The following is a 26,153-nucleotide window of genomic DNA, read 5'->3' on the forward strand; positions in this document are numbered from 1 at the left end:
CTTATGTCCCCTTGAGTTAAGATTGATTCTTAACTCAGTGTCCAGCTGTTTTGGAAGACCTCTGTCTGGTGTTCTGATTCTGTTGTCTCAAAATCAGGTTAGTATTACAGCTTAAAAAAAAACCCCAAAACAACCGAACGCTTTCTATTTGCCATTTATATCTAGTGTAAGAATAATATATAATGTTATATAGCATAGCATATAATAATATAATACACTATGTTATATTAATAACATATACTACATACTGTTAACATCTCAATATATTAAATATAAATAATATAATATGTAATTTATAAAATTACTATATATATATATATATATATAGTCTTTGCAAAGACAAAAAACCAAAGTGATTTCAACTGAGTCGCTCTTTAAAAACAAGCATGAATTAGGTTATGTGGTTAAGAACATCCTTAAGTGTAATTTAAAATTCTGAACTTTTTGTAAGCTTAAAGCTTCACTTCCACAAAGCTGTATGTTATATTTTTCCTTTGGCCACCAAATCTCTCATAGTAGTTATGACCGTTCCTAGAGGTTTAAAAAAATATCTCTTTCATTTGAAAGTAAATGAAATTAACTGGAAAAAATACATTAATGCTTTGAAGTGTTCTGGTTTGTTCTTCACTTAAAAATGTTGATTTCCACAATCTTTATTGAAATGTTAAAATAGGTAGTTGAGAGACCCAGATAGCATTAGCCTTTTGTAGAGTCTCTTATGTTCATAACCCAAGTGCTTGATTCTTTGAATTGTCCTGAACCAGGAATAAACTGCACCTGCCCTACTGTCGAAGGTAACCTACCTAACCTGTAAAATGGGCAGTACTTCTGTGAGATTTTACAAGCTTCTTCTCTTTTTTACACTACTGTGTAAGACTTAACCAGTCTGCTACAGCCTATTAAACTGTCCCTGATATTCATCTGATAATTCCTGTTGCAGGCAGGCCCCGCTGGCACGATGTGATATGAAATTGAGCAACACAGGATTTCTAACAAGCACCTTTTTCTTTTATCTAGCAACACAGAAATGACAGGAGACCTCTCAAGTAGAAGCATGGTTCATGTTGATGACCTCATAACAGAAAAACAATTTTGCAAAGCTGCCCTGGGTAGTCCCTCTACCATTTAATATGTCTGTATGTTAGAACAGTGTAATCAGAGTTCCTGCAAGCATTTACTATTGCTGCTCTTTGGCTGATGGATTTTAATTTATACTCAAGTTCTGTGTAATACTAAAATCTCAGATGTAGACATTGTATTTAAAGGACTCCTTTTTCTTCAGATTCATGTGTGTATGTAAACATGCTAGGAAAAACTTCAGCACATGTTAAACTGATTATCATACTTGCACGTCTTGTACAGTGCTACTTCAAATGTTTCTCTTCACCTTATATTTTTAGATTCTTATCTTAACTCTGGGTCATCACAGTCTTCCTCTAAAGATGACAAGAGAACGTAACTTCCCCAAAGCACTGTATGATTCAATGCTAGTTTCTGGAAACTTGTTTGCAGTTGTTCTCTCAAGTGTGGGATTGATTGAACTTCTGGGCCTTTGCATGTATGGTAATTTTGCTGAAAATAAATGTTTACTATCTAATAGTATTATATGTATGTGTTTCTTTTTTTGCTTTTTAGGTGCATTGAATTTCAATCCTGATGCTGCTGATTCCCTTCCAGGAGAAAGACAAGCTACAGATATAAACTGGGTAAATAAAGATAGGAAAGACTCTAACAGTAATCAGAATAGAAGTAATTTACCATTTCCTAGTCTCTCTTCTGAGAGAGGTACAGATTATGAAAGCTCTTCAACAAAGCATCATGGCTTTTGTAATCCAGAAAGTCAGTATGGGAATTCTGAAGACTTCCACCAATATTTTGGTACCAGTAAAAGTTTGAAGAATCGCAACTTGCAAAGCCAGAGGTGGCACAGATCAAGAAATGATAGCACATGTACTAGAAGTAAGATAAAACAAAGTACTCTTGATGCTGCTGCAGGTCCAGGAGTTTCAGATGCTGCAATAGTACCTGGGAGAAGAGCACCTCCTAGAGGATATAATGACTTTCTCTCCTCAGAGAGTGACAGGGAGGTACCTAGTGCAGATAGCAGAGGAGCAAAGCCAAAGAAAACACATCTGATGCATGCATCTGGAAGAGGTTTCAGGGAGAAGGCAAAGCAAGTACATGACTGGGAAAAAAGAGTGAGCTCTAAACAGAAAGTAGAGCTGTTTGAAAATGTTCCATCTTTGGATTTGACTCAGTCTGACTCTTCAGAATCATCTGTTGGGAAGGCATTCTGTGATGCACCTCTTGGTAGTGGGGATGAGCAGAAAAGCTACAATTTTGTAAACAAAAGATATCCCCGGAAGCCTGTGTGGAATAAACCCGCAGTAGAAAAGGAGTGTCAGAAAAGACATGATTCACACCGTAGTAAAAATACAAAAGTAGGTAAGAAGTCTTCTCTTGCATATACTCCAAAAGATAAAAATGAGAGGAAGAAAGAGCTCTGTGTTCACAAAAATGATGAAAACTTGACCAGTGAAATCAGGCATCAGTTGCCTGATTCTGTCAGATGTAATGGAAGAAAGTTCCTGCTAAAGGGGGATCAGGCACCTGCACTTCATTTCAGCTGGACCCAGTACTGGAAAAAGCAAAGTGATGTACCAAAAAACAAAGAAACTCATACGGGTAAGCTTTCTAGACTGCCCTGTACTCCTGTATTAAAGATATGATCTTGAGTAATTTAAACTGCCTTCACATTTGACTAGCTGAAGAGGCTTATTATTTCACACTGGGTCAGTATCAGTTTCAGAGGGTAGAATTAAATGTAAATGTATGGTTTCTGGGTAGGGAGGTGTTCTGTAAGTTTAATAGAGAAGAACAGATTTTGTTTAAAGTTGTTTGGGTTTTTTTTGTTTTACTACCAAGCTGCAAATGATGGCTTGGTCAGGCACCATGTTAAAACATGTATATTGCGGGAGTGGAGAGTAAAATTCTGAGCATTCTGAACAATGGGACTTGAGAGGGACAATCCTGAAACTGATTTTTGCAGAATAAGTTTTCTCACATTTTGTGTAGAAGTAGGAAAATGCCAGATACAGGAACTGTATTCTGCTCCTAACTAGATTTTCTTCTCTTTTTTTTTTTTTTTTTTTTCCAATGGTGGTATCAAAAGCTAATTAGAAATAGAAAAGTCTCTGGATACTATTTTTGGAAGTTGAGAATAGAAACATGTGCCATTGACAGTGTAAAGCAGACCCACAGGTTTTGACTGTCTGAGTGAATTTTGTGCCAACTCATACCGTTAGGCACTTAAAACATTAAATGGAAATCAGCTGAATCTCTTCAATGCCATGGTACTGGTTTCTGTTTCTAGACAACCTAGGTAGCTTTTTCTTGCTGTTTTAGATAAGCTTAAGTGTGCACTGAGGAAAATAGTCTCATGTTATTCATAGCACCCAGCAGAAGTCCTGTTTTCTTTCAGAGGCAGTAAGGAGAGAGATTTTTCCTTCCCCCCCCCCCCCCCCCCCGCTTTTTTTTTTTTTGGTCCCTTTCCAGTTGAACAAACACAGAATTATATGTCATTGGTTTTTACAAAGCACCTCAACCTGATCTCCTGCTGCCCAGAATGACAGAGACGGGTAGACTAGTTCTTGTTATCTTAACTGTGGTATTGAATCTTTTGCAGATTTTGCTTCTCAGTGTCTCTTCTCTTTCAGAGATGAGAAAGTAGTAGAATAAATGGGAAGCATAAGATAGCTCCAGTGAGGAACTTTGTTCCCTTAGGAGAAGCTCAAGGATCAAGATCCTCTTTGATTCTTTCTAACTTAAATACATGAACTTTCATGCTCCTGGGTTCTACTTGAATCAGAAACTTAGACACCTCAGTCTTTCTCCCAGCATTATTAAATAAAAAACATCATATGCAGTGAGCAGGAAGGGAAGTAGTAATCTTTTACAAGGAACTTAACTTTGCCCTCCAAAATGGGAATGTTTCTTTGCATGCTTTAGTTGGGAGCTATTTTGGAAACAGTATCTGCCACTATGTTCAGGGGACTGAGTCTGTGTTTTTTAACTATTTATGGGACAGCTATCCTTTCTGAGTACGGTATACCTTTAGTCTTCTGGAGAAAAGAAGTATGTTTTAGGTGAGGATGCTTTCTTTGCAGCAGGTGATATTCATGGGATACCAAAAGCAGAAATGACTGTTAGTTCTAAATCTTGTGGTGCTTGATTCAGGAGGGCTGGAAAAGAAGCTCGGAAGTGCTTATATCCTATTAAGGAGGGCAAACAGTGTTAATACTTCCAAGTTTCCAGGCATCTATAAGCTTCCTTGCAGTCATGTGTGGTATAAGCACATTTTGAATTGGTAGTCATTTTTCTTTTGTTATTTTCATTTTTTTTGTCCTTCATTATGAGTTCTAACTTACCTTGTATTGGCACCATCTAAAAATGGTACATTTTTACGCTTTACACTTGTAATTAAGATATTTTAAAATTCTGTGGACATAGATCAAATAGCATTTCTAAGGTGTATTTGGTAGCTTTACCTTGATGGCAGAGTTAATCTGGCAGAAGTGACATGGTGCCTTTGTTATGGTTGTACGACTAACTGTGTTTTCAGTCTGTTTTGTCTTTTATGTGGAGTTCTTGATTTATTTTCAAAATACTTTTTCACTTTCATGTGGCTCAAAAGGCCCTGTACTTTGACTATTGTTTCCCAGTAATTCCACTCCTAAAGCAGTCAGTTTAAGAAGGGCTTATTTCCGTAATCTAGGTCCTTCACTGTTAATATTTGTTACGTGGTCTTCCAGGAATACTCAAGGATGGGAATTAAACTTAATTTTGGCTGAAACTTCTGCAGTTAAGAGCTTTAAGCTTTTTGGTTTAAACTTTATGTGAAGATAGATTTCCCATATAAAGTGATGAGTAAAATCTCAAACTTCTGCCAAGCTTAAAACTATTAACTAATTTGTAAGATCAGAATGATTGATATTCATCAACAGGAATTACTGTTGCCACTTTTATGAGAATCTCATACTCCTTCCTGCTTTGAAACTACAGAAATATATACCAAGTAGCAAACTGGAATCTTCCAGGAGTAAACTAATACCTTACTAATAGCCACACAGGAAAAATAAGTTCTGTTATAATTTAAATGAAATCTTGGAATTCCGTTTGAATTTTGTTTCTCAGCTAGCTGATGTTTCATGCACAAGTAATATATTTTATCTGCAGGGTCATTGATTGAACAGCTGACCACAGAGAAGTACGAGTGCATGGTATGCTGTGAGGTGGTCCGAATAGTAGCCCCAGTGTGGAGCTGTCAGAATTGTTACCATGTATTCCACCTGAATTGCATTAAGAAATGGGCACGATCACCAGCTTCACAAGCTGAAGGTTGGTATTCTTCTTGCGTGCACTTTCACTCTCAAATATATATATAATAGCAAAGTTCATGTGTTTCTTATGTTGGAAAACTACTTACAAATATTGCCTAAGGTAGCCAGTAAGCTGTAAACAAAGCAAGTTTTAAATAAAAAATGGGTTTTTTCGGGGTTCTTTGGATGCTTTGTATAATCCTCCTAACTGTTTTGATTCTGTCTTGTATTCTAGCTAAAATTGATTTCCAGGTTTGAATACATAAGTATAAGATGAAATCAGTGCATCAAGATGCAAAGCTCTGTGGCTGTGTTTTTACACACCAAGAAATGTCTCATCTTCTCTCGTCTTGTGCTTGGCTGAGCAGTCAAACAGAAGAAGCACTCCAAGCATTAGTTGTCTGTTTTTACTCAACCACCTCTTAGTTCTGTTCTCAGATAAAGTACTCCTGAAATGTCACCTATGCCATGCAGTGAAATGAAATTCAGAGAACACAGAAAGCTTCTGCCTTTGTCATTAGCTTAAACTGTTTCAGATTCTTTGTATTATGCCACTTTTTGAAACTCTTATACCACTACATTCTGCCCTTTGAATGCTTTGGTGTAATTTAAGGCTGAATTGCAGCCTCTCTGCTTTGTTCAGTTGTGGGATGTAGACAAACTCTGAAGACTAATGTCAATCTTGAAGTGGGGTTAATTTTTTCTGTACCCTGCTTGTTTAACGTTTACCATTCTTCATGTGTCTCTCTGCACAGACCGAGGAAATACAGTCTGTCAGCTATTTCCAAATATTTGAGAGATGTTCTTACAGACTGTAAATTTCTTGCAAAAAGGATTGGTTGCAAAGTTCTTGGATATCTGAAGATGCATAGACAGACTTCTAGGTAGGGCTGGTCGTGCTTCATGCTGACAGTAGAAAGGAAGTTACAAATACCAGCACAAGATTTGAAACAGAAAGGCATTGAAATGTTTGAGAAGGGAAGAGATTTTTGGGTGAGGCTGAGATCCTAAGCCAAACTGAGAGTGCTGAGAACCTTTATCTCCTAGCTGTTTTTCTGTCACCTTCTTTGGAACTGATTTATCTCCCTGAAACACCTTATTGCTTGATCAACAAGAGTGTCTGCTTGTGTAAGGGAGGTTTTGCTTATCTGTCAAGACAGTGACCTTAGATGCTTGAATCCTGACAGCATTCCAAATAGCCATATCTTTTGGCCATTTGCTTTTCTTGTAAGAATTTGTGGACTAAATACGCTACTGTATCCTGTGTATGAGAGAACTTGAGCTATTCATTAATTGAAATTAAAGGTGGTGGCCTCAGTAGAACTGATTCCATAGCTCCAGTAAGGACACTGATGCATATTTCTTGACCTGCAAGGCCCTGCTACCTTGTTTTGATTAGAACTTGTACTTCAGAGTGTATTTGTTTTATGGTAGGTTGTTTCAGTGTAGTTTCTACTTTTCAGGCTTTGTATAACATTGTGGAATTCACTAGAACCAGGGCAGTAATTATTGTCTACCAGAAGATAAATAGGATACTGTAATCTACCTGACTCAATAATTTTTTCTGGAAGAGGAAAAAACCTGCTTTTTTTCTGGACATGATATACTTTAAATCTGCTTGATTCTGCAGATGTTATAAGGAATTCCAGGAAATCTTATCTAATCTCAGTACCCAAACTTTTCACTGCTACATTTCACTTCCAGCCTAGTGAGAATATTTTGTTCATAAGATCAGTTTTGAGTGTTCATTCTTTCATGTTTTTAAAGCAACTGAATGTTTCAGTGAGAATGTCCCTCCATTTGGGGCATTACAGCAGCTCTTATTTCTATGACGCATAGTAGGAGGCTGAAAGTATGTATGTGTACGTGATTTCTCACAATTTTTTGTGATCACAGCATTGTGTCAGAGAAATCCTGACTACTTGGATGAGGTAGATAACGTCCTTGGTGGGGTATCTTCTCATGTAGTTCCATCTTCCAGATTAATAGTAATGGGTATCTGTTATGAGGGAAAAGCAGGTGTGGATCCCTCAGGCACAAGGCACAACACTCAGCAAGTGGAAGCTTTTGGCTTTAATGAAAGCATAGCATTACCATGGTGGGAGCCCTGGGACACCAATGCTAGTCACATGGGGACCCAGTGCAAGAGAACCATGCTTGGGAGTGAAGCTCAAAGGAATGCACCGCAGGGATGGATAGTAAAACTTGTGCCGGTTAACATATCGTACATATGCAATGCCCTGTTTTGCTCATTAGCGAACTCGCTGATGTAATGCAGGGTGCTGTTGTCCGAATTCCAAGATCCGCAGCTGGCTGTCAGGTTGGCACCCATGCAAAGGTGGGTGCAGATGAGGGGGAAAAGTGAACTATGTGAGGTTACTGTGTCAATGAGATAAAGTATGCTTGGGACTCTACATATTTGGGTGGGAAGAAGTGAAGAACTATCCTAGGTTACCGTAACAAAGTTTTCTTGCACCCTACAGTATCTCTCTTCTCAGGGACTCTTTCATATGTGTTTTACTGCAGGTGTCTTCTCTCAGAGACTTCTTTGCCTTCTAATGTCATGACTGTCATCTGAAAAAATTACTTTTAGTTTGGCCAAGCCAGGTGAAAGAATCTGATTATCTGTGGGGAGTCGGAGGGCATTACTCTGTTCTTGGTCCGCTTAGATTAGACTTGTGGTTGACATCCAACATTCATTATTTCTACAGTGTAGACTGTCAGTGGCACTCAGAACTAGAGAATGGATTTTCAGTTCTTGGTCCGCTTAGATTAGACTTGTGGTTGACATCCAACATTCATTATTTCTACAGTGTAGACTGTCAGTGGCACTCAGAACTAGAGAATGGATTTTCAGTTGTGTATTACAGATGTCCTGGTCAGGAGGAGGAGGAGGAGCTCTGCTAGGCATCACCTTGCCATCATGTGGAAAGATTCTTTCCTATAAGGAAGAACGTGACTTTCTCCTTAGCAAGCACTTTTACTAACATTTTGGATTATGTTTTGGAGGAATGTGACCTTTAGGTATTGCACAGCTAAGGTCAATCTGACAAAAATACCTGCATTGCACGCAAGATCTTTTATTTCTTGGGATTTATGAAGGGGAAGTTGTTCTCTCATGTCCCCTTCCTTCTTCTACTTCTTTTAAAAACTGGTGCTTCAGTGGTGTTTGACTTATGCCCTTACATTGATGGAACAAAAGTTTAAGCCATTCGCTCCCTTCTTTGGAGGGAGGGTAGTTTCACTGGTATTTTCATTTTGGCTGGAAGGATTGGAGATACTTGAGTTATTACAACTGTCTCTGCTCCCTCTGCTGCCCCTGCCCTCTGCTTCCAGATAAGCTAGTGGTCTGTACCAATCCAGTATTGGCCTCTAAGATGGCTTCTGAGTTTCAGTGGTCAGAATATGAATCTACTTGACTTTTTTCTCTTTTTTCCTTCCCGCCCCCGCCCCCCCCCCTCCCCCCTTAAGCCATGCTATTCAAGGGCTGAAGCTATTCTGTGTGCCTTGGATATTACACAAATGTTGTCACTTTTTTGTTATTGGGACAAAAGCTTTTGTGTCTAGCTGAAAAGTCAAAGCAATAATTTATTCTGATATGGATTATCTCATTGGAGAACTGCATAAGACCTTTTAGAAATGGTAACCCGAAACTGCCAGTGTTGATTCTAGTATATTCTACTATAGTTGAAGTGACTAAAATCTTCTGTTTGGAGTTCTTTTTACATACCTAGCATTGTATATACGTTGACAATTTGTGCTGCCTTTGGAAACATAGGCTTTTAGCATTCACTCTTTATTCCAGCAGATGTGTTTGGATCCTTTCTTATGTAATCACCTATGACTCATCTAGGCAAGCAGGTAAAGAGGAAAGTTGCTTGTTTGAAACTACACGTACAAATCCCTAGTCTGTATATGTAATTCCCAGCTCTTCCTACTCAAAGTTCTTTTGAGCCCTTTAATCCTTTAGGATTCTGGAAACAGGAGATCATTCACTGTGCCTTTATGACAATAGGTATGCAATAGGAGGGTGCAGGGTTCTGGGTATGCTACCACAGATAAAGATTTTTGTGGCTGAAAGTGCAACAGATAGGCACACTTGGAATATGACAGTGTATGGAAAAAAGTTTGGTAAGTAATGAGAAGGAATCCTTTTATCCCAGAAGGAAGGAGAGGATAGCAAATACTAAAACAATCTCTAGTAAATGGGAGTGAGGTCTGTTGATTTTGCTTAGGCAACTGTTCTTTTGGTGTCTTTGGTTGGAATTCTGCCTACTTCGCTCCTGTTCATGGAAGATTCATGAGAGTGGAATGTTCATTCTGTAAGGTCATCCTCATTCTCACTTTCTTCAGTAATCAGGATTTGTAAGGAGTGGCTACAGGCCCACTCCTTACAAATGTGGATAATTAGGAGTCATCCTATGGTCATTCTACCCTACTGCAATTGCATCTGAATCCAGGAAGAAAACTTCTATTTCTTACGTTTTTGGAGGAAAGCAACTGTGCGTGTTCCTTGTGGGTGGACCCATATGAATGTAGTTATGTCTTAGAGGAGCAAAGGATAATCAATGATTAAGAGGAACAAAATATATCTCAAAAGGCTGTTTTGCTTGGTAAAAGGTTCCTATTTTACAAGGACCTTCACTATATTTTAGAGAAACTGTTGTTTGTAGAGGACTAGGTGTCCTGCTCCAGGAAAGCTGTTGATAAGAGAGGCCTTCTGCTGGCCTCTTGAAGCTTTGATGATAGGCTTACCTTCACAGCTTTTGAAAAACATAACATGGTATAACAATGAAAGAAATTATGTTGTTAATATAATAAAATATACTGTACAGAGTAATCCCATAGGGAATCGCTTAGGGCTTAGTATGCTAGCTTTGGGAGGAGCCGCAGAAGGTGCTGACAGCTTCGTTAGCAGATAACCCCTTTCAGTCCCCTGCTGCCAGTTTTTACCGGTAGCTTTTAACTCTTCTCTCTGAGACTCTTCTTTCTGAGATGCTTCAGTTTGTAGCAGTCAAATAAAAAAAACAATCTTGGTCAGGAAATGCAAGTTGGTCTTGAGCATGAACATGAGAGTATACTCCTTGTGCCACTGTCATACAGCTGCTCAGCCCATAATTGTACAGCTCTCTGCAGCAGTCTTAGTGGCACAGTGATAGGAGCCAGGATAACAAGCGATATGAATAGGCGCCAAGTATTGAAAAGAATAGACGTGCTTTAGATTTGCATTTCAAGAGTGTCAAGGCAGTCTATAATCTGGATCATTCCAGTTTTTGAAAATCATTATGATTGTGCATTATGATGGTTAACGTAGGAAGCCTCCAATCCAACTGACAGCAAACCTAGGTGTGCCTGTCATTGCAGTGCAGTTGTCTTTTCACACATAGGGTTTCCTGTTTGCAATCCCTCCTGCATTCATGATGTGAAAATATAATAAATCTTGGTCAGATTTCTTAATTGCAAAGAACAGTTCTAAAATCATAGCTTTATTAATTTACCAGCACTGATATATATTTTTATTTTTATATCTATCTATCTATAAAAAATACATACCTCTTTCCTGCCCCGTTTTGTGTTCAATAGTGCTCTCACACTGGTATTCATAGCCAGATATGTACTGTATTTGGGAAACATCTTCATGAATGTCACTTTTCCTTGCACTTAAATTCTTCCTTTACTGCTAACCAACACCCTCCTGAAATGCAGAAGCAAGAAAACTACTACTTAATAAAATACCAACTTGAAGAATAATGTCCTAGTCAATAGCTAGGTATTGTCACCTTTAAATTAATTAAAGTAGATTACTCTGATTTATATAGCACTAATTTATTCTGGACATGAAGCAATACTAAACTGGTCTTCTACAAGACATGTAAACTTACAACATGAGAAGATAACAAAAAGGAAAACACAGGTGGTGCTTAAGACTGTAGTTAATTATATTTTTCTCACCAATTTTCAACACTTTAACACTTTTTTTTCCTCACATCTTTAGGTATGGTGAAGACTGTCTGTGTTCTAGTAGAATGTCTTATAACAGAGTACATGATAATAGAAAAAGTGCAATTTTAAAATTTGTTCTTGCTTCTATATAAAATTGGAGCCTGGTCAGATGAAGTACCACTGCTGTGTTTATCTTGATACTGTATAAAATGCATTTTTATTAACCTGCTTTTTCACCACTTCTGAGTAAATGGAAAAACTTAGTTTCGTTGCAGCTGTGGTAAGAAACAAGGCAAGAGCACTTATTCTAGGCTTGCAAATTAGCTCCTTTATTTAATTCAAGTCATTTTTATCTTTAATTTTTTTATCTACAGATGGTAATAGTGGTTGGAGATGTCCAGCTTGTCAGAATGCTTCTACACAAGTTCCTAAAACTTACACTTGTTTCTGTGGTGAGTTTCTTGCTTGCTTTTGCAAAGAAAACCTATTTTATCATTTTGATTCTTTTTTTTTAGTTTGAATTCCAATATTGCTGCTTGCTTGCCTACATCCCTGAAATTTCACCTTGTTTAAAACTTTATTGATGCTGGAAGGTCGCTGCACAGAGAATCACACATGTTGCTTGAAACATTTAAAAAATAAAATATTAAATTGTAAGTGATAAATATTTTCATATCACTATGTAAAAATAGTGATTTTTGTAGAATAATGATAGAATTGGGCTGCTGTCCTACAAGCTTTCCTTCTGTAGAAGGACTGAAATAACCTGTATGTGTTACATCTGTCTGGCAAGATATGCCAAAATAACACACAATTCAAGCGTACAATTACCTAAACCTTTAAATTGATTTAGCAATTTTTGTCATATATGTTGATCGGGGACACATGCAGGTTAAATAGGAAATAATATTCAGACTTTTCAGGCCTTTATGTAGATACATGTTTAATAAAGGAGGTAAATGAAATGAGTACAACATTCACTAAGCCATAAGTATATGATGAAAAGGGAGAAATTATGTTAGCTAATTGCATACATGCAAATAGATTTTGTTTGGGATTTACACTTTTGAAATGTGTGTTGATTTCACGTAGCATCCTCTTCCTTGAGTCAGAGTCACTAGAAGGTTTCACCTTGCTTTCTACAAAACAGAATATTGTGGAATTGAGACAGGAACTGGGAGTCAGTGAACTTGCTCTAAAGAAACTAGACTTACGCTGTAATAGGTAACAATTTTATCTGAAGTTCTCTTTTACCTAAATGTGTCAGTGAGTTAAGAACAGTACAATGCAGGTTAGACAAAGTTTTTGTATGACAATGTGTGAAATCTTATATGTATGGAGATAATAATTCAGTTAGAATTAATGTTTTGATTCCAAATGAAAATTACACTTTTAAGACAGGTCATCCATCTGTTAAATAGGAAAGAAATTCTACTTAGGCTTAAAGACTGTTTCATAGTTTTGGGGGATCTACAGTAGGAACCTCAGGTAGTCCACAGGATTAATATTAGGAGAGCACTGTGTTGGAACATAAGTCTTTAATTTTCTATAGATAATTTTACGTTAACGTTACAGCATTTGGACATCACCAGTTGCTTATGCAATGCTATCTTCTGTTTGATGCAAAATATGTGTTGAGTGTGGTTAAGTGTGGTTTTTTTCCACTGTTCCATGAGGAAATTCCTAACTTATTTTTCTTCTGAATCTTCTAATTTTCAGGATTTTCCTAGGTATTCAACTAGTTTAATTGAAACTCAGGTGAATAAATGCCATCTGTGGTGTTTATTCTTATTTTCCTAACTTGCTACTTGTAGCATATACAAAGGTGTACTAAGAGTTAAACTGAGATAACTATGCCACAAAAAATAAATTTTCCTGGTGTTTTTAATTGTTCCAACTCGAATGTGTAACATTGGCTCAGTTGCTTCATTGTTAATTTAATTCCCCTCTTGCAGAGAGCCAGATTAGGTTTTCATGTGTTAACCATGGCAATTAACTTTAACCCTGATGATCATCTCATGCACTTAGAGCTATGAGATTTGCTAACAGTATGTCAGGTTAATTAAAATATGGTTTCAGGCCTTATCTGAAATACAAATACTTGAAGCTAACATACTGGATTTATCACTTCTTGTTGCATTCATCAAAATGTCAACCTTTAGATTTATGTAGAGTCTGCTTTCTTTTATAGAAGTGACTTCTATAATTTGCCCAGTCATTTCATCCTGCTCCTGTTCCCCATCACCTTTCCACCTAGATCTTGTTTTCTGAGAATGGTGTCTTTTTTGTTTTTTTTTCCTTTTTTCCTTCTGCATTAAGGCAGCAAGGGAGTTTCACCCTTTAATTTTCTTACCTACTATGCAGCCTGACCAACTAAAGGGGGCTTTTAATTTTCTTGTATTTTATCAGTTTAATTTAATGTAAAATGCCAGCTACCTAAGTGCCTGCTGAGAGCATAGAAGGAAAGAACCTTCTGGAGCTTGATATTCCAGTGGCACTTACTTTTAAAGAAGTCGTGTATATATCAGCACTGAAAGTTGAGAAAAACATGAGACATCTTGTGTCGTTTTGTTTTTCAAAGATGACTACTGCCAGTATTGAAAATACAGCTTTTTCTTTTTGGTGTGGTATTTTTCCCAAATTCAGTATTGTATTCAAGGCAATAAATACATTTTTGTCTTTGACATGGTTTAGGTAAAGTGCACAATCCTGAATGGAATAGAAATGAAATCCCACATAGCTGTGGGGAACTTTGTGGGAAGAAGAGACAGTGTTTGGACTGTCCACATCTTTGTAACATGTAAGTAAATGTTTATCATATGAATATTGAAATGATCTAGAGAAAATTTCTGAAGACTGTATCTGGATATTTTTGACTGTAGGGTATGCTTAAAGGTGTATTTGGTTTATAGCTCAACTGAAGCCTGGAAGAAATAGAGGCTATTTATGTTGGTATGTCTAAAGTGAGTTCGTGTGAGAGAATGAACAGGAGGTCAGTAACAATAGTTGTAGCAAGATCTCCATCATATTTTAGGAACTGAACCAGCCACCGACTTGGTTTCAAGAACTTTCATTGAAGTAGAGAAATAATAGTGAATAGAAATAATTTTAAATGTGTATCCAGTGGTCCACCAGACATTTTAGGTGCTGCTTTTCCTGTAATGGTGTCTGTCTATCTTAATCTGAGAGCAGTGGTGCTTGGTTAAACTGAATAACTGCTTACTTCTATCCTTTGTTTCTTTTTCTTTTCTTTGGCTTATAAACTGTTGAGGATAAGAGGGCATTATATGTATTTATCTATTTGTTGAGACCACCAGCTGCTGACCCCCATCTCAGGAGAGGCATGTGTCTTTGGAGGACTTTTTTGCCCAGTCAGAAATAAGTAGACTCCTTAACTACTTTGAGAACTCCCTGACTGCAATTTGCTACCTGACAAACTTTCCTGTAGTTCTTGGAAGAAACAGCTGTTCTTTTCCTCTTCTTTCCTGTCCCAGTTTACAGCAGAGGCTCATTTTCTGGCAGTCTCTTCTGGGAAGTCTTCTGAACAGTGGTGGCAATATTGTGCCTATTGCAAGCTATGAAATTATAGTCCCTGGTAGTCTAATCCACATCAAGAGCTGTGAAAATTGTGACCTTTTAAAGTCCAAATTTGCTACTGGTTTAAGTTGTGTTATCATTCATCTTGTTCCACATGAGTAAAACCAGGCTGAGATGATCCAGTCCTGGAGGTAAGGAAACAGCAAGGGTGCACATCAAGATAATGGGTGGTTTTGGCATACTCCGACTTGTGATAGTGATCTGGAGAGGAATGCACTTTCAGCATCAGTGTTACCCAGTTTTGGACATTCCTCAGTATGTGTTAGACACTTCTTCGTCCCATGTGGGAATCTTAGGTATTTATGAGGGCACACTCTGCCTCCATCTGCTGTATCAAAAAGCAAGTAGAAACCTGGTTTCCTCTTGCTGTATCAGGAAGTGGTGGAGTTAGAGATGTGGAGCTTTGGTGGAGTTAGCGATGTGGAGCTTTATCATCTGAATGCATCTTTGGCAATCTGTTTTACCAGCTCCTCCCCACTGGACAACCTCAGCTGATCTAGAAGTCCAGATCATGATCTGTATCTGAGCAGAGTTTTTCCTCAAGAGAGTACTCAAAGGTGGACTTGTTGCCATCAGGACCAGGAGTCTGTTTCATGGTTCTTGCTTGAGTTTAGATGATCTCAGAACTCTTTCTTGCAAGCACCTGTTTCTTTGGATTGTGGACCTGCTGTGTGCCTTTTTCCCCTGCTCCCACAGGTTCTCATAAGGCAACAAGGTTTGAATCACAAATGCCATTCTGCTCACTGAGACCCTGAAAGGTTTTTTGGTTTTCATTTTCTTTTTCTTTTCCCCCAACTTCCGGGTCAAATGTTTCATGTCACTGTCAAGACCTTCTACCTCACAGTGTGACAGGACAATGACTTGTCTGGGGCAAACTATTCATGCTCTTCTCAAGTCTGTGTGATTTTAGTTAATAGTAGGGAAGTGTCCATTGTTACAGGCAGTGGTCTGAGTCTGGTGTGGTGTCTGAGTCTTGGTGTGGCGTTCTTGATGTTGCCCTTTCTCCCGTATTTAATCCCATCTATTCTGAGAAACGCTTTGCAGTTCAAGTATGTGGAACTCTCATTTAAAGTCCAGCTCCATTCATTGTCTTCCAGTTGAGCAGACCTCTGTATCTGCAGTCTGTGAGCCTCTGACAGAGCTAATCTGGATGAATCCTGTTATGGACCCTGTTCATTAGTGGGACTTGAATCTGAGTCTTGTGGAACCTGCTTTGAGTCATGAGATTCTTGCTTAGTTTCTTACCTTTCTTTGTGGCTATTGCATCGAGTATGGGAGATCTAGATGCTTATAGCTATCCCCTGCTCTTTATATCATAATTAATTATGCAGTGCCTAGCAACAGAATCTGAATTGCAGTATTGTCTGAGTTTTCAGAAACCACACGCTGTGTATCTATGCTGCAGCTATCTGGTGTGATGCTAGCAGGATCAAACAAACATCATCCCCTATTCTCATGTGACATCAGAGGAACATTGTTCTCATTGCTTCGCATTAGGATGCTTAGTTTTGCTCCCTTTGCAATGTAGATGAAATGTGCAGAGTACAGGGGGTGTTGTAAGTAAGCCATTGTAATAGTTGTTGGTGGTCTAAACGTCAGCCTCCCTCCTGCTGTCTGCTTTCTGTATGCATTGTGTTATGCTATATGCTAGGCTTGTGTGAACAGTTGACCCCTGTAGAATGAGCAGCTCTGAGAGCAATGTGACCACTGGTGTAATCTTTTGGTGGTGGCAGTTGTGCTATTCCAAGTGCTGCTTAGGTGCTTAAATTATTATAGAATCATAGAATGCTTTGGGTTGGAAGGGACCTTTAGAGGTCATCTAGCCCAACCCCCCTGCCGTGAGCAGGGACAGCTTTAACTAGATCAGGCTGCTCAGAGCCCCATCCAACCTGACCTTGAATGTTTCCAGGGGTGGGGCCTCCACTACCTCTCTGGGCAACCTGTTCCAGTGCTTGACCACCGTCATTGTAAAACATTTCTCTCTTATGTCTAGTCTAAATCTATTCTTCTTTAGTTTAAATCCATTATTCCTTGTCCTGTCACAACAGGCCTGGCTAAAAAGATTCTCCCTATCCTTTCTGTAGGCCCCCTTTAAGTACTGGAAGGTCACAATAAGGTCTCCTCACAGCCCAACCTGACCTTGAATGTTTCCAGGGGTGGGGCCTCCACTACCTCTCTGGGCAACCTGTTCCAGTGCTTGACCACCGTCATTGTAAAACATTTCTCTCTTATGTCTAGTCTAAATCTATTCTTCTTTAGTTTAAATCCATTATTCCTTGTCCTGTCACAACAGGCCTGGCTAAAAAGATTCTCCCTATCCTTTCTGTAGGCCCCCTTTAAGTACTGGAAGGTCACAATAAGGTCTCCTCACAGCCTTCTCTTCTCCAGGCTGAACAACCCCAACTCTCTCAGCCTGGCCTCATAGGAGAGGTGCTCCAGCCCTTGGATCATTTCTGTGGCCCTCTTCTGGACCCACTCCTACAAGTCCATGTCCTTCTTGTGCTGAGGGCCTCAGAGCTGGACGCAGTACTCCGGATGAGGTCTTACCAGAGCAGAGTAGAGGGGCAGAATCACCTCCCTCGACCTGCTGGCTACACTTCTTTTGATGCAGCCCAGGATATGGTTAGCTCTCTGGGCTGCAAGTGCACATTGCCGGCTCATGTCCAGCTTTTCATCTACCAGTACCTCCAAGTCCTTCTCTGCAGGGCTGCTCTCAATCTCTTCACCCCCCAGCCTGTATTGATTATGGGAGTTGCCCCCTCCCAGGTGCAGGACCTTGCGTTTGGCCTTGTTGAAGCTCATGAGGTTCACACAGGCCCACCTCTCCAGCTTGTCCAGGTTCCTTTGGATGACATCTCGTCCTCCTGGCATGTCAGCCGCACCACTCAGCTTGGTGTCGTTCTGCAAACTTGCTGAGGGTGCACTCGATCCCGCTGTCTATGTCATTGATGAAGATGTTGAATAGCACTGGTCCCAGTACGGACCCCTGAGGGACTCCGCTTGTCACCGGTCTCCATGTGGACATTGAGCCATTGACCACGACCCTCTGGATGCGACCATCCAGCCAATTTGTTATCCATCGAACAGTCCACCCATCAAATCCATATCACCCCAATGTAGAGGGAAGGATGTTATTCTTAACCTAATATGAAGTAGCAAGTTGAAGTGGATCAAAGTGGATTAAGTTACTTGAGAATCTGTTTTCTCTTTAAAACTGAGTAAGCATCAGACTCTTGTGGCTGAGGAAGAAGAATTGGATTAAAAGTTATGGGAAAAGATTTTGATCCTTTTGCTTTAATACTTCGTAAAGTGATAAATTTTAACAAGAAAACATTGAAAATAGGGGGATTTTCCCCCCCGCTGTGTTCCCTGAGGAGGAAATGAGACCTTCAGTTACATCAGAAGGTGGCAAATTCAGAATGCATCAAATGCATTCTGCTAGGCAGGGCATCTCCTTTCAAGAAATTGATGCAAGTAATTAATAAGATTTAAAAGACAACAGATCCGGATGCGGGTAATAAGAAAGTCTAGAGCTCTCAGCATCACATAGATGCTTTTGGAAAGGATATTAAAGCTCGTACCCTGGTTAAGAGAGATTAGGATGACAGCTGGGTTCAGGCAGGAAGTGTGTTGTATGTGGGGGGGTCTAACTGGTCATAGTTTTCTACTTTGCAGTGTTAGACCATCATTTTTGAGGCCTTTGTGTCTAGGCACTGTCTAAAATGTTGTAATGAGATGTATGCATCCTACATATTTTCAGTTTGAATCAGAACTATGTTTCCATAGGTTTTGTGACCCTGGTGGTTATGGCTTTCAAATTATTTGGCATCTCTTTTACACTTGTAAGGAATGTCTGAAATTGGTGTTCAAGTTTAAAAAATGAGCTTACAGGGGTACAGCAATTCTTCAGCCTACCGTTGCCTGTAACCAGCTTACACCTATGTGTTGATCCCCTTTACACCACCAGAATAAATTATTTTCTACTGAAGTATCTTGGTTATTCGTTTATATTTTGGGTTTTGGGGGTTTACTTTCCCCCCCAACTTTGTGTATGGATTTTTTTAATGGTTGGCCAATTCCCAACTGTGTTTCCTCTCTTCAATCTGACCTTCTATCTCTCTCTTTTTTTATTTCCCCCCCCCTCTTTTTCTTTAAATGTAGATGTCATTGTGTTAATCTCCTTTCCATGGTGTAGAGTTTAGCTGGATGTTTGTGTTAAGTGTGGCACTAGCTAACCCATTTTGGTGAAAATGAGTGAGGCTAATTTACACTGTTTTAATAATAAATCTTTAATATTTGCTTAGATTTATTGAAATGGGTTAGTAGCCATTTATATAAACAGCTCTTTTGGCAGAGCTGAGGAACAGGCAAGCAGCTGTTTGAAAGGGGAGCACTTTGCAAGCCTTTTGCTAGCGTGAGCTGTGGTGTGCATAGCCCTTCACAAAGTGAATTCTCTTCACATTTTTAGTGTAAATACACTGAAATTCATTTTGCTGTGTTAGGTTCTACATCAAAGAAACATCTAGCTTAACCTTCAAGAAAATGTTCCTGATAATAAATTTCATGACAAGCTTAAACTTCTTTTAAAGTTTGAACTCTGAAGTTCAAACTCTGAATTGAGCTCTGAAGTTCGCCCTGCCAACTGGAACTGTGCAAGGACTTGAGAGCATTTGAAAAAGGTCTTACAAAGGCAGTAAATGAAATTTGCTCTCTACTAGTTTAAATTTTAGTGCCTGATCTTCCTTCATAGATCTTTTGGTGCTGTAGTCTTTTCCACAGCAGTTACTGGAAGCCCTTTTGGAGGTATTTTCACTGTCAGGCAAACGGAAGTTTTATTTTTTCTATGTCTAGATGTATCTATCATCACAGCCTTTCTTGTATGCCAGCTCTCTAGAGCAGCAGCAGTAAATTGTGAAATAAGTCCTCCATGCTAATGATAGATAATGGAGTTTCAGTAAAAATAAGACTGCATTCAATGAACAGAAGTTAATACTGAAGTCTTCAGCCTGTCTTTTTGAGTTTAGTTTGTAACACTTAAGTCATTTAACTTTTTGCTTAGTCACTTAAAACAGACTAAAACTCTAAGGTATCACCCATTTTGTCATGTAAGGAGAATTTTCTGCACTTCCTGTGCGTGTCTGTGTACTGAATGAAATTTGAATTTCTATCTTAATTGTTGTTGTATTGATCAAGTAAATCCTGGAACTGTAGGCATACTGTAGCTTCTGCATAAACCAGATTGTACCAGAGACTTTTGCTAAATAAGTAGCGTTCAAGTGCGTGTGTCTGGAAGGATGCATAAAGAATACTTATTTTTAAAGTCAGAAGTTTGGTTTCAAAGGGTCAGTTTTTGCATTACTAGAATGTTTCTGTTCATTCACACACAAAATGACACAAGCTTACTTAAAACTAACTCAGGAACACACATTATCAATACTTGGAGATGTCTGGAAGTTAATTGTGTGATACTCTTCTAACAGAAAGAATCTTGCTATAACACTGCAGTCTACTATTATAGGTATTTACGACTTAAAAATACCTGTGATGAGCATAAATTGCTGTTGTGTGGTATAGTATCATCAGAAAGTGTGCCAAGACTGGGTTCATGGGAGCAATGTTAACATTGCTTGAATATGGCAATGTTGAGGAAAATAACGTATCAAGTAGAAAACTTAACATGACAAGATTTCTGAAGATGATGTGTCTTTTCCTTTTTCCAATTTATGACCTAGATCATAAGTATTTTGAGTTTATATCTACTTTTGATCTGATTCTTAAGTTTATAAGCTGGCATCCAGTCTTTAGAATCCTACATGGGTCTGTGAGAATTGAAGTCAAGACAGTGAAATACATAGTGCTGTCCTTTTACAAGAGGCTTTCTGTTGCAGAATGCATGTCAATTCTCATTGTCTGAAGTTCCACAATACGTTTTAATTCATTTAATGGTTTTGGTTTCTTCCCGTTTCCCTCTGTATCATGTTTTCCCTGCTCCATCCAGTTTTGCTCTTTTCTCCCTTTCCTTGTGGCTGCTCTGGTGCTTATTTAACTCTTTGTTATGCCATGAAACTGACCTATCAAAAGAGGGAAGGTTGTGGTTTCTTTGGTTTATTTTTTGGGTTTGTTTTTGGTGGTGTGTTTTGTGTTGAATTGGTTTATCGTGTAATGGCTTGGCTTTACTGTTAGAGCTGGTGTAAGCTGGGTGACAGATTAGGCCTTGTCAACTGGGAGGAGTGGTAGAGGAAGAAGGCAGCCAGATGACTGTTGGCAAACTGCTGGTATGACTCAATTATATTGCATATGACTATAGTAACTGGTGTACTAATAATTACCATGTAATTGGGTAGCCTGTGGTGGGTGGTTGGGGGTTTTTGGCCGTGGTGTGTTTTTGTTTTTTTTTTTTTTTTCTTTTGGCTAGGATGTCTGGGCTGGTCAGTCCTGGCCGATAATAATTCCTCCACATGAGAGTTGCTGTATTTGCAAAGGAAGGGAACTGGGAGCTGGCTAGGGAAGAGTGCAGACAAGTTAGTTAAGTATAATTTCACAAACCTGGGCTTGTCTGTGCCCAACAGAGGTCTTATATACAGATAGGGCCAATCTAGTGTTTCTTAAAGTAGGAGGTGAGATCTGATAATCAAGTAAAGGACTGGCATTGATGACAGTTACAGGAAATTGCACTTGATGGTAAGAAAGAAAACTGAGGCAGACTTGCTGCATCTCCCACACGTTACCTTACAGGAAGAGGAGGCAACAGCTCTTACTGGTGGCATTAGAAATGCTGAGTCCAAAGATAAAGCCACCAACTCAAAGGAAGAAATTCATAGAGAAGTGCTTGTCTCTAATTTCTTTAAGATCACTGAAGAAAGAAATGTATTAATGGTTTGGGACATGTGATGTTTCTTTTGAGTGTTATCAGTGATGAACACAGTTGAGTTGATGCATGTCTGTTGGTGAAATGCAAAATATGAAATGTGTTAGTAGTACTATTGCTGTTGATTTGACAGCAGCAGGAATACTAAAGTTTTCCTTCAACATCAGTGACATTTGAGATGGATGCAACTGTAATAATCTAATATTTTTTCTTGTGTTAATAACATTTTCATACCCTGTAGGAGTGTAGGTGGCTTGTATAATGTTATGATAACGCACTGCAGATTGGATCATGGTGGATTGTTTCTCTGGGATTGTAGTAAAGCTAAAGTTAACTTTACCATTTTGTTTGCTCTTTTGACTTATTTTTAAGCCTGTGCCATCCAGGACCTTGCCCTTCATGCCCAGCCTTTGTGACAAAAACATGTGAATGTGGACAAACAAGGTGAGAATGCTTCTATTATACAAACAAAATTTTATATAAGAATAGTTTATTAAAAGTTTATATAATAACATTTTTCTTATAGCTTATTAAAAGTTTACAGAACAAAGTTTATTCTGAGCTATAACTTCTATTTGTGTGCTAAAATAATTCAGATAATTTTATATTTAAAAAAAAGAATTACTTTTAATCTTTTAAGAAAAAAATAACTAATTAAAAAAGAATTGTCTGTGTTTAAAATCAAGTTTTGGTACGTGTAGCTGAATTGTCCAAGCAGTCTGTGAGTTGATTCAATTTTGAAATCCTATTCTAGTACTTATTTTATTTTGTAGAAGACACAGAGAAAGAAGTAGAAAAAGATTAACACCTTTTCTATCTGAATGGAATGTAAAGTTGAGTTACTCCATTCCGGAAATAATAATTTCAAAAATGACACGTACACTTCTGGGAAGCTGTACCACTAGCAAGAGAGAAGCCTGTAGATTATTCCAGACTTGAAGGCTAACTTTTTCCTTGCATGTTTGATGCATAGTGTCATTGCCAACAGCAAGACTATACTGGCCATACTATCTGTGATCTCTCATATTCAGTTGTTCTGAGTCTTTAGAATCCCTGTCTAACTACCTAGAAATGATTCTGTATAATAAAATGTTTCCCTGTGCTTGTTTCCAGAACCAAAACAAACAAAAAACCGATTTCAGTGTTAGTATTCTTGCTCTAGAAAAAAGGTTTTCAGACTTTTACAATTGTTTCTGAAAGTTTGAATGTAATATGAAGTGATCTTAATTTTTCAAAAGAAGGTACAGCTATTTCTGTGGCAGTATGGGTAGTTGAAAGCACTTTGTCTTCAGTAGAAAAATGGACTGTTTGTAGATTACTGAATTTTATTTTACATAGTAAGATCGCCTCCTTTTTCTTTTTCTTATTCTAGCTATTCCTTGCATTTGGAAGTTTAATAAAGCAACCAACTTTGATTTTTTATTTTTTCCCAGGTGCCAGCTAGTTTCACCAGATTGCTGATTTTTGTAATACTGCATTTAATGCTTAAAACTTGCTTCTAAGTAGCATTTTTTCATATGTATGGTATGGCACCTTTGACTTAAAGATGTTTTAAAGCTACTATTTCAAATGTTCATTTTGCAGCCATTGTATGAGGCCAGCCAGAATGGAAAAAGAAGTGAATTTATTGTCTTGTCCCATTTTTTTAACAATTTAATTTAAAAAAAACATATCTATTCGTAGACTACTGACTCACTATTAAGGCCCACATCCCTATCTTCATTGTGCTCAATGGATTTAGGATCATTTAAGTCTTCGTAAAGATGTCTGTAATTGAAGTATCTGCTCTTCTGGCACAATGCATAACCATACATAAGGTTCAAGTTATAGTGTCACCTTTTCTTTTCCATTTTATTGAGAGAAAATTCCACAGACTCACTACTGTGATGTGTCCTACTTTAGGGGGGTGGGAGAAGGGAAGTAGGGGGAAAAATAGGGGGGTTATTTCCCAAAAACTCTTTCGTTAATAAGTTATGTTCCCTTTCAAAGGCTTTGGCATTTTACTGAAAAAGTATTTGCCTTTTTAATAATTGCTCTATAGATAGTAAGGTAGCTGACAGCCTATGGTGTCATTTCTCTACAGTCATTCAGTTCGCTGTGGCCAATCAACAAAAATTCATTGTTCTAATGTATGTGGAAATACTTTAAACTGTGGTAAGCACAGCTGTACTCAAGTGTGCCATGCAGGAAAATGTCCACCTTGCCAATTAACAGCACAGCAAGGTAAGTATTGAAATACCTTATGTGTATCCATTCTATACTATGAAAACAAGAGTGTGAAAAAAAACCCAGTACCAAGAGGCAAGTGCTTTAGTTTTACTTAACAAAACCAAAATCTGTTGCTAGAATACTTAAAAAATAGAAAATGTGTCAGCATCACTATATATTTAAATAAGAATATAGACATGACTAGAAAGAACCCTGCCAAGATGATAGACTGTTGAAGCATGTGCCCTATTAGGACAGGCTGGTGGTACTGGGCTTTGTTAGCTTGAGAATGCTGAGTTAGTGGCCTTTCAATAGCTAATAGGAGGTAATCAAGAAGACAGAAACAGGCTGTGCCTGGCGGGAGGATGAGACAGTGAGCCTAAGCTGAATTATTATAACTAGCTATAAGGAAAAACATTTCTTGGAAACTTGAAGGTTTTCAGGACCCAACTGAATAAAACACTGAGCAATGTTGTCTGATCTCATCGCTGACTCAGCTTTAAGTAAGGGCTTGGACTAGCTGATCCCCTGAGGCCCCTTCTGACCTGAATTGTCCTATGATCCTACTTAATCTTTTACTATAATTCTGAAACTTAATTAAACTGTACATGGAAGAAGAATAGAAAGAGGTATAGCAAATCACATTTCAATAAGCTACTCACGGTTTCTGTAAAAATTTTCAAAACTTGGTCTGAAATGGAAATTAAATTGTCCAAGTATGTGTGCCAAAATACAAATATATTTTTTGAACAGTTTATATAGAAAATTGCAAGTTAATTTTCTCAACTCTTAAGGTAATAATTAACTTGTTATGTATACTGCTTTAAGTAAGCTTTTTGTGCAGATAGTAATTCCCCTTTAGTTTTGATCTCCTTATCAAAACAAATAAAATGGGAATTCCAGCTGAGACTGAGAAACCTTTGTTGCTGAAATAAATCTAAAGAGCAGCAACTTCATTATCCTTCTAAAAATTGACTAGCAATTTTTCACATTTTACCTTTTTGTATTTACTGCACTGCTGGAGGCATTGTGTCACTGATATTCTCTTGTGTTGTTTTCTGTGGAATATTGCTTGCTTTCAGTGTGTTACTGTGGAAGCAACTTTAAAGAAGTGTTGTGTGGGACAAAGGAAGAATTCTCTGATGGATTTGGGAATTTCTCATGTCAGAACATATGTGGCAAGTAAGGTCACTATAACTTAAGCTTTTGACAAGAAAAAGGTCATTTTATTCTCACTCAGTGATCATGATACTCTTAGGTAATTCCCCCCCCGTTTTGGGTTTTTTTTTGTTGTTGTTGTTGTTTCTTTGGTTTTGTTTTTTTTCCAGAAAATTAAACTGTGGGAGGCACAACTGTATGCAAGTATGCCATCCTCAGCCTTGCCAGCTCTGTCCACGACTTCCACAAGTAGTGTATCGCTGTCCCTGTGGTCAGACTCCTCTCAGCAAGTTACTGGAACTAGGATGTGTTGAACGTAAAATATGCACAGACCCTATCCCATCCTGTGGAAAAACATGTGGCAAACCACTTTCTTGTGGTAGCTATGGTAATTAGAACTTTCTGCATCAGAGTATTCAAATTACCTTGTTGCTTTAAAAAAAAAAAAAAAAAGGTCCTTAACTGTTTCATTTCAAGAAATAAATATTTGATTAGTGATTTTGGTTTTAACCAAACTGAGTGTAAAAGCCACTGCAGAGGCTGCAGTCTGGCTATTTGTTCACATTGATACCTTAAAATCAGGAAATAATATTTGTCTAGAAAGCACTAGCACTATCTAGCCTTTTAAATTTTGTTTACATGCAACTTTCCTATATTGGTAGAGGAATAGAGGTGTAGGAATTTCCAGAGTAGTATGTACTGATGTCTTTTAAAAGCCCACCTAGATCTTTGGGTTTCATGTGGAGACTGGTAGAGATAAATGACTTTGTTCAGATGCCTCCAGTAAATACTCATTTCCTGCTGCTGTAAAAGGGTCATGAAGTAAGAAGTAACGTTGGAAAGTTGGAGAAAATTATGTGCAGAAGCAATTTGTCGCTTCAATATGAGTGCATTAGGTAACTCAAGTGTATTTAACTGTGAGATTGTGTGAAGCTCCAGTTTTACAGACTACATATTTAATCGTGATTTGTTAGACTTTAGAGAGCAGAGAGACCAATGCT

At 38.2% G+C, this 26,153-nt stretch overlaps 1 protein-coding gene across 1 annotated transcript in view; it reads left to right on the top strand.

The window, feature by feature from the left end:
• NFX1 (nuclear transcription factor, X-box binding 1) overlaps positions 1–26,153 on the top strand; it is a 69,671-nt gene that overhangs the window by 6,627 nt on the left and 36,891 nt on the right. The window contains exons 2-9 of the mRNA XM_075705494.1: positions 1,636–2,685; positions 5,236–5,397; positions 11,696–11,773; positions 14,016–14,121; positions 22,159–22,230; positions 23,870–24,009; positions 25,077–25,176; positions 25,323–25,540. Coding sequence (XP_075561609.1) covers positions 1,636–2,685; positions 5,236–5,397; positions 11,696–11,773; positions 14,016–14,121; positions 22,159–22,230; positions 23,870–24,009; positions 25,077–25,176; positions 25,323–25,540 — 1,926 coding nt within the window. The remainder of the gene's footprint in view (positions 1–1,635; positions 2,686–5,235; positions 5,398–11,695; positions 11,774–14,015; positions 14,122–22,158; positions 22,231–23,869; positions 24,010–25,076; positions 25,177–25,322; positions 25,541–26,153) is intronic.

This window comes from Pelecanus crispus, chromosome 2 (assembly GCF_030463565.1).
Source record: "Pelecanus crispus isolate bPelCri1 chromosome 2, bPelCri1.pri, whole genome shotgun sequence".
Taxonomy (NCBI): domain Eukaryota; kingdom Metazoa; phylum Chordata; class Aves; order Pelecaniformes; family Pelecanidae; genus Pelecanus; species Pelecanus crispus.